The sequence below is a fragment of the Protobothrops mucrosquamatus genome, unplaced genomic scaffold (genome assembly GCF_001527695.2).
Source record: "Protobothrops mucrosquamatus isolate PMUCROS unplaced genomic scaffold, P.Mucros_1.0 scaffold2453, whole genome shotgun sequence".
In the NCBI taxonomy this organism is placed as follows: Eukaryota; Metazoa; Chordata; class Lepidosauria; order Squamata; family Viperidae; genus Protobothrops; species Protobothrops mucrosquamatus.
The window spans coordinates 26,730-40,362 of record NW_015388525.1 but is presented as its reverse complement, the minus strand read 5'-3'; the positions used below and the strand labels follow the sequence as shown (position 1 = coordinate 40,362).

Sequence of the window (13,633 nt, the reverse complement as noted above, 5' to 3'; positions counted from 1 at the left end):
ATATATATATATATATATATATATATATATATATATATATATATATATATTATCTTTTGCTAAGTCAAGACATGATATCAGTTGTGCTGCCAGGTTTGCACGGAATGGACATGATAAATTTCAAATTGGGCAGTTATATTTTAGCTTTGATACTGACAAATGCTTAGTTTATGGTAGGCAACCGGGGTTTGTCAGTTTGGCCATCCCATCGCAAATATCGGTGTATTTTGTATTGGCAAGACATCGCTATTGGGAGATCTGACAGTATTTATCCATTTATGAATAGGAATTGGTTGACCACCTGTATCATTTCCGAGATCATTATTTTGAGGACCACAGTGTGGAAGATGCTGGAAAAAAACAACAGGATGTTCAGGAAGAGATGGAGAAGACTCTTCAAAAAATGGAAGCCATAGGTGGTAATTCACACATAACTTGCATTTCTGTATCTCCATCTTAAGGCATCTGTTTTGTTTCATTACCAGGTCCTTCAAATATACCAGTACATATAATGCAGCCATAGAATTGAAGAGTCTAGTACAGTGATGGCGAACCTTTTAGAGCCCAAGTGCCCAAACTGCAACCCAAAACCCACTTATTTGTCGCCAGGTGCTGGATGGGCGTGGCCCACTGGGTGGTCATGGCTGTGGTCATGGCAGACTGGGTGGGTGTGGCCAAAGTGGGCGTAGTCACCTTGATGTTGCTCATGGGGAGGGACACCTATGGGGGTTGGGCAGGGTTAAGGGAGATGCAGGGGGTCTCTGGCAGGTGGGGCGGTGGGCAGGAGGCTCGTCCTGTGGGGTGAGGCGAGGCAAGGCGAGGCAGGGCGGGGGTGCCATTGCCACGGGGCAAGGAGAGGCAGGGGCCGGGGCGGCTGCTGCCTGACACCATTGGCCCCCGCACACAGAGGCCAGCAAGCACATGGGGACCGACAGTGTCCGTCAGCAACCACAGACTGCCGGCCCCTCAACTGACGCACTCAGGGGCTCCGCAGCCCACCGCCAACAGTTCAGAGAAGCCGCCTCTGAGCTGGACGGCCGGCCAACAGCTGAGGAGGCGATACAGTGGGTCGTGCCCAGGAAAAGGAGAGCATGCTAGGCTAGGAGGGATGGGATGGGGGGGGAGGGAAACCAGCCATGCTGGGATGCATCCGGCCACGTGGGAGCTCGGCAAATTAGCAGGTGGCTGGTTGAAGAGGGACAGTTGCCATCTCCAAGGCATGGTGCGCTTGCCCACAGGGAGGGCTCTGAGTGCCGCCTCTGGCACGCGTGCCATAGGTTCGCCACCACTGGTCTAGTATCTTGAGAGAAGGGGAAGTTGTAGGAACAGAAAAGGCACAACTGGGGCAGACACAAACATACCAGCAATTTAGAGTCCTTGGATTGCCACAAGAGCCCAGCTCTTCTTGAATTCTGTTGATCCTTATCTAATGCCAATTTAGCACTGACCGTTAGTTGACCAGATTCTAGTATCTAGGCCTCAATAATTTTTTTATGCTGCAATCTGCACAAATGGTCCAGATTCTTTACATCTGACAGTAGTAGATCTGACAAATGATTACAGTATAATCCTTCCCTCGAAAACATCCAGTCCCATATACCCAAATTTTCTTCATTTCAGCATTTTGATATTGTGATTATGACTTGCCTACCAGAAGTCTTTGTTGTTTGTTTGTTTTAATTATTTATTTAAAAGATTTGGACAGTCACCCATCTTGAAAGAACTCCGGGTGGCTCACAAGTACCGTAAAATGACAAAAAACATAAAAGCCATGGCTCAAAAAATTAAAAACCTGGTGCTGCAATCAATCTTCCAAGGTTCCCTAACAAGCAGCCACGGACTCTACCCTTTGACCCAGTCCCTTGGTAAAAAGTTCTAATTGCCTTCTGGAAGATTAAGAAGATGGGGGCCTGTTGGATTGTGGGATGGAGGATATTCCATAGAGACAGCCACAAAAATGGCATGCTTCCCAGGTTCCCTTGATGGCAAAATGAGGCCTGGAACTTGCTTACCCTATCCAATCAAGTGGGAGGGGCAAATACCCTGAGGGAAAGGTGGTCTCACAAATACCTTGGTCCCATGTGATGTAGCGCTTTAAAAGCAATGGCCAGCATCTTGAATTACACCAGGAAGGCACTTCTAGATGCACCCAACACTGTGCTGCTGTGTTCTGAACCAGCTGTAACTTCTGAGTGGTCTTCAAGGGCAGCCCCATGTAGATTGTGTTTAGGTAATCTAGATCCTATTTCCCATAATGAGCAACAGATGCTTCTGGGAAATCCTTTAACTAACTAACTAATTTTCTTACTTGCTTATTTCGTTTGTATAGTATTGAATTGTGAGTTGCTCAGCAAATGACTCTGGGCAGCTCACAATTCATTAGTCAATGTGAGGACATGCTTGGTTTTCTGGTGATAATTAACTTTGGTTTTAATTGGAAGAAAATCTTTCTGAGGGTCATTTAAGCCAGGGCTTTTCAACCTTTTCACCCATTGTACCACTTTTAGGATATGGCAATATCCGAGTGCCACCAGTCGCCTGGCAAGGTGTCAAAAACCTGATGACCCCAAAAAAAAAAAAGTGATAAAGTACAGGTAGTCCTCGACTTACAATAGTTCGTTTAGTGACTGTTCAAAGTTATAATGGCACTGAAAAAAGTGCCCCCCAAACCACAGCCGAGCAAGACACTTGCCTGCCCGCCCGGCCGCACTCTTCCTCCTGTCCGAGGTTTTCATTGTTGTGAGCATTTCTATTGAGGATTGGCAGCTGGGTGGGGTGTGTGTGTGTGTTTGGTTTTTATTCCCCCCCCCATCTGCTGGGCGGTTGCAGCAGGTTTTGGTCACTTCACATGACCCAGGGACACTGTGACTGTCATAAATATGAATCAGTTGCCAAGCATTTAAATGTAAATCACAAGACCCTGCAAGATGCTGCAACATTCCAGCTGATCGGCGCTTCTTCAGGGCTCAGCAGAAGCGCCAAGGTCAGCGCCAACCTCCAGCTGGAGCCTGGCACTGATCCTGGTGCTTCCACTGAGCCCTGACAGCCCCGAAGAAGCACTGATCCTGGCGCTTCCGCTGAGCCCTGACAGCCCTGCAGCTCCAGCCATCTCTCACTCAGGCTTGTGCGATGCTGCCACCGGTTCAGCTCATTCCCCTCCCCCGCTACCACTTTTCTAGGATGGTCGTGTACCACCTGCCAGGTGCCAGTGTACCACAGGTGGTGCCCGTACCACTGGTTGAAAAGCCTTGATTTAAGCAAAGAAATTTAAAACTTAAATCTGTCTTAGTGCTACTGCTATTTGCGTTCTAATCTTGTAAAAGACAGTTGAAAATTCACTTTTGTGAATTATCAACAACCTTACAGACAAATCATCTCAAGCATTTGTAGCAGCCAAAGGTCCGTTAGGACTTCTACACTCAAAACTATTTGAATACTCCCTAAATGTAATAATTAAAAATACCAGAAATCAGAAGAAAAAATGGAAAGTTTACAGCTAATCCTCATTTACCCACTGCTTTGTTCAGTGACTGCTCGAACTGTGACAGTGCTGAAAAAAAAATAGATTTACAACTGATCCTTGCAGTTCTCGCAGTGGCCCCATGATCATGTGACTGCAATTTGGGCACTTTGCAACCGGTGTTCATTTATGATGGTTGCAGCATCCTGTAGTCATAGGATCGCCATTTGCGACCTTCAGAACCAGCTTCTAACAAGCAAAGTCAATGGGGAAGCCGTCAGGAAGCTGCAATTCGTGGTCACGCGATGCCACGTCATGTGATTCATATGATGTAATGAACATAGTGGAACTGATGTAACTCCGGTGCAGTTGAACATCATTTATCTTAACAGATGCATCACTTAAAGACAGAGTTGCTGGTCCCAGTTGTGCTTGTTAAGTGAGGACTACCTGCATCAGTTGATACAACAAAACCCATGAAAGTTTATATCTGGAATTCAGATTTACCATTACTTACTAAGATAGCATATTTCAATTGCCAGTTGTATGGTTTTTGTATCGAATTGGTGGAGAGACATCTGTAAATTGAACAGTTTCATGGAAGAGAAAAAAAATGAACTGGCAAAAAGAAATGTATAATTACTTACATCTCAATATTAGGTGGACTTTTTTCATTTTTGGGGACAATAACATATAATGGAATCTCTCTTTTTTCCCCCCCCTCCACTTTTATTAGGCTTATCAGAAGGGCGAGCGTACACGCTGATGCTTAAAGGGAAAGCTTTGAATGTATCAACAGACTATAATGCCCAGTCTGAAGAATTGCTCTCCAAAGCGGTCAAGCTGGACCCGGAATTGGTGGAGGCGTGGAATCAATTAGGCGAGGTTTATTGGAAAAAGGGAGATGTCTCTGCTGCCCATACCTGCTTCTCCGGAGCGCTCAGCCATGTAAGCTTCCCCTAAGTTCTCTGCTATCAAATAGTTCTTTTGTTTGAAGGATTGTTTGAAAACCCGGATTCCAAAATGGTGGCGCAGTGGTTAGAATGCAGTACTGCAGGCTGACTCTGCCTACAGCCAGGAGTTCGATCCCAAGCGGCTCAAGGTTGACTCAGCCTTCCATCCTTCCGAGGTCAGTAAAATGAGGACCCAGATTGTTGGGGGGGGGCATATGCTGACTCTTTTAACTGCTTAGAGAGGGCTGTAAAGCAATATGAAGTGGTATATAAGTCCTAAGTGCTATTGCTATTTCTGATGGTATTCTGTAGATCAAGTAAATCCCTTTCAGAGAAAAGATAATAATAAAAGTTGGAAGGGACCTTGGAGGTCATCTAGTCCAACCCCCTGCTCAGGCAGGAAACCCTATACCAGGGGTAGGCAACTTTGGCTCTTTTATGACTCATGGACTTCAACTCCCAGAATTCCTGAGCCACAAGTCATAAAAGAGCCACAGTTGACTACCCCTGCCCTACACCATTTCATACAAATTGCTGTCCAGTCTCTTCTTAAAAACTTCCAGTGTTGGAGCATTCACAACTTCTGGAGGTAACTCGTTCCACTGATTAATTGTTCTAACTGTCAAGAAATTTCTCTTTAGTTCTAGGTTGCTTCTCTCCTTGATTAGTTTCCATCCATTGCTTCTTGTCCTGCCTTCAGGTGCTTTGGAGAATAGCTTGACTCCCTCTTCTTTGTGGCAACCTCCGAAATATTGGAAGACTGCTATCATGTCCCCCCTTGTCCTTCTCTTCGTTAAACTACACATACCCAATTCCAGCAAACGTTCCTTATATGTTTTAGCCTCCAGTCCCCTAATCATCTTTGTTGCTCTTCTCTGCACTCTTTCTAGAGTCTCAACATCTTTTTTTACATTGTGGTGACCAAAACTGGATGCAGTATTCCAAGGACTGCCTGTGTTTGGAGCTTATTAAAAGTTCTCATTTTATACAGAAATGTTGTATAAAGATTTGGCCTTTTGACTCAGTTTAATTAGCGATCAAATCCTTAATAAATGCTTATTGTAATGAATGTGTTGCAATTTTTTTAATCCATTGGTGACTGTTTTCAATTCTCACATCTTAACCCAATGGTGCTCTTTCATAAGGCAACTGGACTTTCTTGTTTTTCTTTGAAGAAATTTTGCTTCTCATACAAGAAAGGCCACTCTTTTGAAAATAGCAAAGTCCACCTTTTGCGCAGAGGGGACTGCTGGTTTGAAAGAGAGGTCAAGGAGGCCATCTCTGTCAACACTGAACAGCCTTTTCTCAACAGAGGGAGAGGGATACGACATCGTCTATCTCATAGTCTACAACATAGTCCTGTCAGCAGTTCCAAGAAGGCTCTACACCCATTTGCACTACACAGGGGACCCTGGCGACACAGACAAACCACCAAGTGGCCTCATTGACTCTCTAAAACAGACATGTCAAACACAAGGCCCGGGGGCCGGATGCGGCCCGCGAAGTGGTTTCATGTGGCCCGCGAAGCCATCCTGGAAACAGTGAGGGAACGGCCCTCTGCCTTGGCTCTGGCCCAGGCTGGCTGGGAGCCAATGTACAATTTTGTGGTGGCCATCTATGCTGAAACGCATTCAGTCTTAGCTCCACAAGGCTGTCTGGAAACAGCAAGGGACCGGCCCCTGCCCTGTCAGCCCCGCCCCCTGGGTGCATGCTGGGGAGATGTCACCCTTTGTGAGGAATGAAGAAATGGACCATGCCTTGGCGTTTGCCTCGGTCCTACCCCCTTCTGCCAGAGACCCTCAGATCTGTCCCACTCCTGCCCAGGCCCCCACAGGTACCCTTGACGTGAACGATGTAGAGCTGGCCATGCCCACCCGGTAGGCTACACCCACTCCATCCACGCCCACCCAGTAGGCCGTACCCACCCTGGCCACACACCCCCGCCCCCCCGAGGGCAACCACAATGCTGATGCGGCCTTCAATAACATTGAGTTTGACACCCCTGCTCTAAAAGAATGCAAATGACCAGCTGTCTGCAAGAAGTATAAATCCTTCCATTCCCCACCATCCAGTCAGAGCTGAAGAAGCTTCTTGGATGAGAAGTGAAATGTCTTTAGAGAAAAACAAGGAAGTCCAGTTGCCTTGTGAAAAAGCACCTTTGGGATAACTATGACCTGGATGACTGAGAATCTCCATAGACTCTCACATCTTAAGGCAGCATGTTTTCTTTGTTGGGTATGTAAATATATTTGCAAGGATGTGTTCCTTTGGTTCATTGCTACTTGTAGCTAAACATATATGGAGGGAAAGATATTACCTGTGTGTATACATTTTCATACAATTTCAAACAATTGCTAAATGAATGGAAAATGGAGAACCGCCTGTATTTGGAGCTTATTAAAACTTCTAGTTTTATACAGAAATCTTGTCCTGCAGCGTTGCTATTTCAGCCAAACAACGCCTTTCTTTTCCACCCTCTCAGCGTAAGAACAAAGTCTCCTTGCAGAACCTCTCCATGGTGTTACGGCAGCTGCGCACCAGTTCTCCTGATGAACACGCACAAAACGTGATGGACAGCGTGCGGCAAGCCAAACTGGCGGTACAGATGGATGTGCGCGACGGACGCTCTTGGTGTGAGTTTTACAACACGGTCTTTTAGCCTAGGCAGGGAAAGGGCAGAAAAGAACGGGATATGCCATTGGCTAATTTATGTTTTCTGCATTCCACAGATGTGCTGGGCAATGCCTACCTCTCCTTGTTCTTCAATACGGGGCAGAACCCCAAGATCTCCCAGCAAGCCCTGAGTGCCTATGCTCAAGCAGTAGGTGCTGGAGGGGACCCGAGACAAAGCTGTGGTATGGGGAGGAAGGGATGGTTGTTCAAGTTAAGTCTCTGTAGTAAATTCTAGAGCAGGGCTTTTCAATTTTTTCACCCATTGTATCACTTTTAGGATATGGCAACATCCAAGTACCACCAGTCGCCTAGCAAGGTGTGAAAAATTTGATGACCAAAAAAAAGGGAAAAAAGTGATAAAGTATAGGTAGTCCTCGACTTACAACAGTTCGCTTAGTGACTGTTCGAAGTTACAATGGCACTGAAAAAAGTGCCCCCCAAGGCACAGCTAAGCAAGACACCTGCCTGCCTGCCCGGCGGCGCTCTTCCTCCTGTCCGAGGTTTTCATTGTTGTGAGCATTTCTGTTGAGGATTGGCAGAGGGGGGTGGGTGGGGGGTGTTTGATTTTTTATTCCCCCTCCATCTGCTGGGTGGTTGCACCAGGTTTTGGTCACTTCACAAGACCCTGGGACACTGTGACCGTCATAAATATGAATCAGTTGCCAAGCATCTGAATGTAAATCACAAGACACTGGAGATGCTGCAACATTCCAGCTGATCGGCGCTTTTTCTGGGCTCAGCAGAAGCCCCAGGATCAGCGCTGAGCACCAGCCATCTCTCGCTCAGGCTTGTGCGGTGCTGCCACCGGTTCAGCTCATTCCCATCCCCCGCTACCAGTTTTCTAAGATGGTCGCGTACCACCTGCCAGGTACCAATGTACCACAGGTGGTACCCATACCACTGGTTGAAAAGCCCTGTTCTAGAGTAGCGATCCCCAATTCCGGCTTTGTGGACCGGCGGGGAGGGAGCCAGAATGGTTATGACAATAAAGGTTATTTTATCTTACATGCACGCAGCTCGCCCGCAGCTTTTGCCTCCTGGTTCTGAACAGGCTGCGGCCCAGAAGTGGGCCACAGCCTGGCGATTGGGGACCCCCGTTCTAGAGGGCCAGGTGAGAAGAGTACGTTTTGTGTAGTAGTCAGTGTGGTTATTGGAAGACTTGAGCTCATATTTTGATTTAGATCCTAGAATACGCTACAGGTAGGCCTTGACTTATGACCATAATTCAGCCTGGAACTACAGTTGTAAATCATATTGGTTGTTAAGCGGGCCACCATGTGACCACACCTGATTTCGCAACTTTTTTGTGGTGGTAGTTAACTGAATGCCGTGATCTTTAAATGAGAACCGTGGTGGCACATTGGTTAGAATGCAGTATTTCAGGCTAACTCTACCCACTGCCAGGAGATCAATCCTTACCGGCTCAAGGTCGCCACATCCTTCCATCCTGCCGAGGTCGGTAAAATGAGGATCCCAGATTGTTGGGGGCCATATATTGTCTCTGTTAACTGCTTAGAGAGGGCTGTAAAGCACTATGAAGCAGTATATAAGTCTAAGTGCTATTGCTGTTGAGTAGGTCTATTGTCTGCAATGGGTGTTTTTGCTAGAAACTGGAAACGTTATAAATCATGGTCACATGACTACAGACTGCTGCAAACAGCTATAAATTCATCTTTGTTGCTCTTCTCTGTACTCTTTCTAGAGTCTCAGCATCTTTTTTATATCGTGATGACCAAAACTGGATGCAGTATTCCAAGTGTGGCCTTACCAAGGCATTGTAAAGTGGTATTAACACTTCACGTGATCTTGATTCTATCCCTCTGTTAATGCATCCTAGCACTGTGTTGGCTTTTTTGGCAGCTGCAGCACACGGCTGGCTCCTGTTTAAGTGATTGTCTGACTAGAGCTTTTGTTTTGGTGGCACTTGTTTTGCACCTAAGTCATCTTTGGGGAAGATGGAGCTGGAACAGGATTGTAAGATGCATAAGATTCTGCTAACTCATTGTATTGTGCAACAGGGGTCCACAACCCCCAGGCCACAGCCCGGTACCAGGTTGGGGCACATTTGGAACCAGGCCGCGCAAGCAGCGGGTGACAATGTTTGCATGGACAGCTCCACTTGCATGAGTGGCGTGTGTGTGTGCAAGCGGTATACGCATGCATGAGCGTGCAAAGTTCCATTTTGCAAGCGGTGGGTGCACACACCTGCTGCTCATGCAAATGGAGTTGCCTGCACGAGTGTGCTTACCTGCTGTTTGCATGGAACCATTCCCTCTCTGCCACCACCAGTCCACAAAGCCAAAAAGGTGCTGTTGTACAGTATAATATAATAATAATAACAATAAAGTTGAAAGGGACCTTGGAAGTCATCTAGTCCAACCCCCTGCTCAGGCAGGAAACCCTATACCAGTGATGGCGAACCTTTTAGAGACCAAGTGCCCAAACTGCAATCCAAAACCCACTTATGCATCGTCGAGTGTCGGGTGGGTGTGGCCCATTGGCTGGGCATGGCCAATTGGGTGGGTGTGGCCCATTGGCTGGGCGTGGCTATGGTGGTAACGGCAGACTGGGTGGGTCTAAAAAGTTCAATCAATCAATTCCAACTTTGCAAGATCTTTTTTCCCCGCAAGAAGTTGAAATTGACTGATTGATTGAACCTTTTTTTTTTTTTTGCACACGGTGGCAGAGGCCTAAAGCGAAAAGGTTTTATAAAACCCAGCTGAAGGCCTAGGATTGGGGCAACAGCGCACATGCCCACAGAGAGGGCTCTGAGTGCCGCCTCTGGCACCTGTGCCATAGGTTCGCTACCACTGCCCTATACCATTTCAGACAAAAGGCTGAATGATTGTCTTCTAGTTGTTCAGACTTCCTTTTTTGCTGTGAGAGGCCTAAAGCGTTGCTGCCTTCCCTAACATAAGATTTACAATACTGTGCTAGTTTGATATTCCATTAATTCAGTGGCAGTAAAATAAAATTTTCAGAAAAAGTTCACAAGTATTGTAGAAACATCCATGATCGTCAATAAACCCTGACAAAAGAGTTTATTTTGAGATAGTGTATAACTTAAGAAAAAGGTATAGAATTGATTATATTCAATAGCAGTAACAATAATAGTTGGAAGGGACCTTTGAGGTCTTCTAGTCCAAGCATGTTAAATTGCTGGCCTGCGGGCCGGATGCGTCATGCCGAAACCGTGCCCACCCCATTGCCGGCAATGGGGAAAAAGTCCTGATATGTCATGTGACGTCGCGAGTTTGACATGCTCCTGAAGAGCAATGTTCATGCCTACTTAATAATAATAATAATAATAATAATAATAATAATAATAATAATGATGATGATGAAGTTGGAAGGGACCTTGGAGGTCATCTAGTCCAACCCCCTGCTCAGGCAGGAAACCCTATACCATTTCAGACAAATGGCTGTCCAGTCTCTTCTTAAAAACCTCCAGTGTTGGAACACCCACAACTTCTGGAGACAGGTTGTTCCACTGATTAATTGTTCTAACTGTCAGGAAATTTCTCCTTAGTTCTAGGTTGATTCTCTCTTTGATTAGCTTCTGGAGTTCAGACCACAGTTACCTTAACAATGTATTTCTAATATGATTCTCGCTTGATAATGACATTCTCCTTATGAATCCATGCACCCCGAGAGATTTTATAAAAGGTCCATTTGCTAGCTAGAGGAGGGAACAGCAGGATTAATAGTGCATGGGAAAGGGTGTCTGACATACCTTTGAATGGTCACTAAGCAACCGGTTATAAGTCAAGGACTACTTGTAACTTGGTTTGGGGAAAAAAGGCATTCTCTTGACTTCACTGGAAAGCTTCAAATTTAACTGTGGCAAAGATGAATCCTATTGGTCAGATCAGTTCCTTAGCTGTGCCTTAATCTGAGAATTCTGTGGGTTCCTTCTTGCTATATATAAAATGTCTGTTGATACCTACTCATACAGTAGTCCTTGGTTGAGATAGGTGTAAATAAGAATGAGTGTTTGTTTTGCAATAACAATAATAGATTTGGAAGGAACTTTGAAGATCTTCTGATGCAACCCCCTGCTCAAGCAGGAGACCATATACCATTTTAGTCAAACAGTTGTCCAATCTCTTCTTAAAAACCTCCAGTATTGGAACACCCACAACTTCAGAAGGCAAGCCGTTCCACTGATTAATTGTTCTCACTGTCAGGGAATTTCTCCTTAGTTCTAGGTTGCTTCTTTCCTTGATTAGTTTCCATTCATTGCTTCTCGTTCCGCCTTCAGGTGTTTTGGAGAATAGATTGACTCCCTCTTCTTTTGAGGGAGTGAGGGAGGAAGAATATTCCATGTGAATGAATTTGTTCTTTATCTACTTGCAGTGTTGATTGTGCATGCTTTTCTTCTGATTTTTCTTTCTTTTTTTCTTTTTTGCAATAGGAAAAGGTGGACCCCACTGCTACTTGTAACCCAGATTTGCATCTCAATCGAGCCACAGTAAGGAAATGGAATAAAGAAGGCAACATAAAGTTGGCTAATGTAGGAATGATCCATCAAGAAAAGCTTTAGAACAGTGTTTCTCAACCTTGACAATTTTAAGGCATGTGGACTTCAACTCCCAGAATTCCACAGCCAGCAAAGCTGGCTGTGGAATTCTGGGAGTTGAAGTCCACATGCCTTAAAATTGTCAAGGTTGAGAAACACTGCTTTAGGATCACAGTTGGTGATTCCTAAGTGTAATGTGATCCAAGGCTGTGGGCTAAGTTGTTGATTGGAAAATCACTTTTTTTTAACTTTGGAGAGTTGGGGGCAATGTTTTAATTGCTCAGTATCAGGACTTAGCAGCATTTGTTGATCTGGTTTGGACCTGGGAGCTTAAACTGTATTAGGGGTAGTTAGTATTTAACAGAGTAACAGAGTTGGAAGGGACCTTGGAGGTCTTCTTGTCCAACTCCCTGCTCAGGCAGGAAACTCTATACCATTTCAGAGAAATAGTTATCCAATGTCTTCTCAAAAACTTGGAATTCAGATGAAGCATCGTCAGCAAATCCCAGGGTTGGAGGAAGAGGAAAAAAACATTTTGGAAAAGGCAGCATCAAACACAATATGCTCCATGAGTGTCACCAAGGATCTCCATGAATGTGTCTAGGAAACTCCCTGGGGGCAGAGACTCTTGTTGACAGAGAAATGGGGAGCTGACTAGTGAGTAGCAGAAAACACGCACTCAGCTCTTCAAAGGCATAGACCAGGGCTTTTCAACCTTTTCACCCATTGTACCACTTTTAGGATATGGCAATATCCAAGTACCACCAGTCGCCTAGCAAGGTGTCAAAAACTTGATGACCAAAAAAAAAAAAGGGAAAAAGTGATAAAGTACAGGTAGTCCTCGACTTACAACAGTTCGCTTAGTGACTGTTCGAAGTTACAATGGCACTGAAAAAAGTGCCCCCCAAGTCACAGCCGAGCAAGACACCTGCCTGCCCACCCGGCGGCGCTCTTCCTCCTGTCCGAGGTTTTCATTGTTGTGAGCATTTCTGTTGAGGATTGGCAGCAGGGGTGGGGTGGGGGTGTTTGGTTTTTATTCCCCCCGTCTGCTGGGTGGTTGCAGCAGGTTTTGGTCACTTCACATGACCCTGGGACACTGTGACCGTCATAAATATGAATCAGTTGCCAAGCATCTGAATGTAAATCACAAGACCCTGGAGATGCTGCAACATTCCAGCTGATCGGCGCGTCTTCTGGGCTCAGCAGAAGCACCAGGATCAGCGCCGAGGTCCAGCTGGAGCCTGGTGCTGATCGTGGCACTTCCACTGAGCCCTGACAGCCCTGAAGAAGCGCCGATCAGCTGGAAAACGGCACTGATCCTGGCACTTCCACTGAACCCTGATAGCCCTGCAGCTCCAGCCATCTCTCACTCAGGCTTGTGCGGTGCTGCCACCGGTTCAGCTCATTCCCCTCCCCCGCTACCACTTTTCTAGGATGGTCGCGTACCACCTGCAAGGTGCCAATTTACCACAGGTGGTACCCGTACCACTGGTTGAAAAGCCCTGGCATAGAGAACCTGCTTAAGTTTATTCTCTCCAATTCTTCAAACAGATCTGTACACCTTCTAGTGGGAAAAAAAGGCTACACTACTAAATGAAAGATCACTGGGCCACTAGGGAATACCTGGTGTGTCAATCAACTGTTGAGTGGTTAGTGGACAGTGGTTAGTGGTCCCAGAGCTGGTGGCAACAGTGAGGCTTGGAGACACTTGGAATTGTGTCTTTTGGGAAAGCAGCACATTTGTTTAGTTTTGGAAAAACAACAACAGTGGGTCACAAAGGCTGCTTGATGGGCTGCCTGTGATCCTTGAGCCAAGTGTTTTCCTTGAGCATTTAAGGACAGGGGTTAAAAACAAAGATTGTGGGAGTCACAGAAGTCGAAACTAAGATTTCACAAGTACAGGTGGTCCTTGACTTACGACCATAATTGAGCCCAGATTTTCTGTTGCTAAGCATGACAGTCATTAAGTGAGTTTCCCCCCATTTTATGACCTTTCTTGCCACAGTTGTTAAGTCAATCATTGCAATT

At 45.9% G+C, this 13,633-nt stretch overlaps 1 protein-coding gene across 1 annotated transcript in view; it reads left to right on the top strand.

The window, feature by feature from the left end:
• Positions 1–13,633, top strand: part of TTC5 (tetratricopeptide repeat domain 5) — a 21,692-nt gene that overhangs the window by 2,125 nt on the left and 5,934 nt on the right. The window contains 6 exon segments of the mRNA XM_015825034.1: positions 287–419; positions 4,197–4,408; positions 6,896–7,046; positions 7,143–7,234; positions 11,501–11,599; positions 12,959–12,988. Of these exon segments, the coding sequence (XP_015680520.1) occupies positions 287–419; positions 4,197–4,408; positions 6,896–7,046; positions 7,143–7,234; positions 11,501–11,599; positions 12,959–12,988 (717 nt within the window).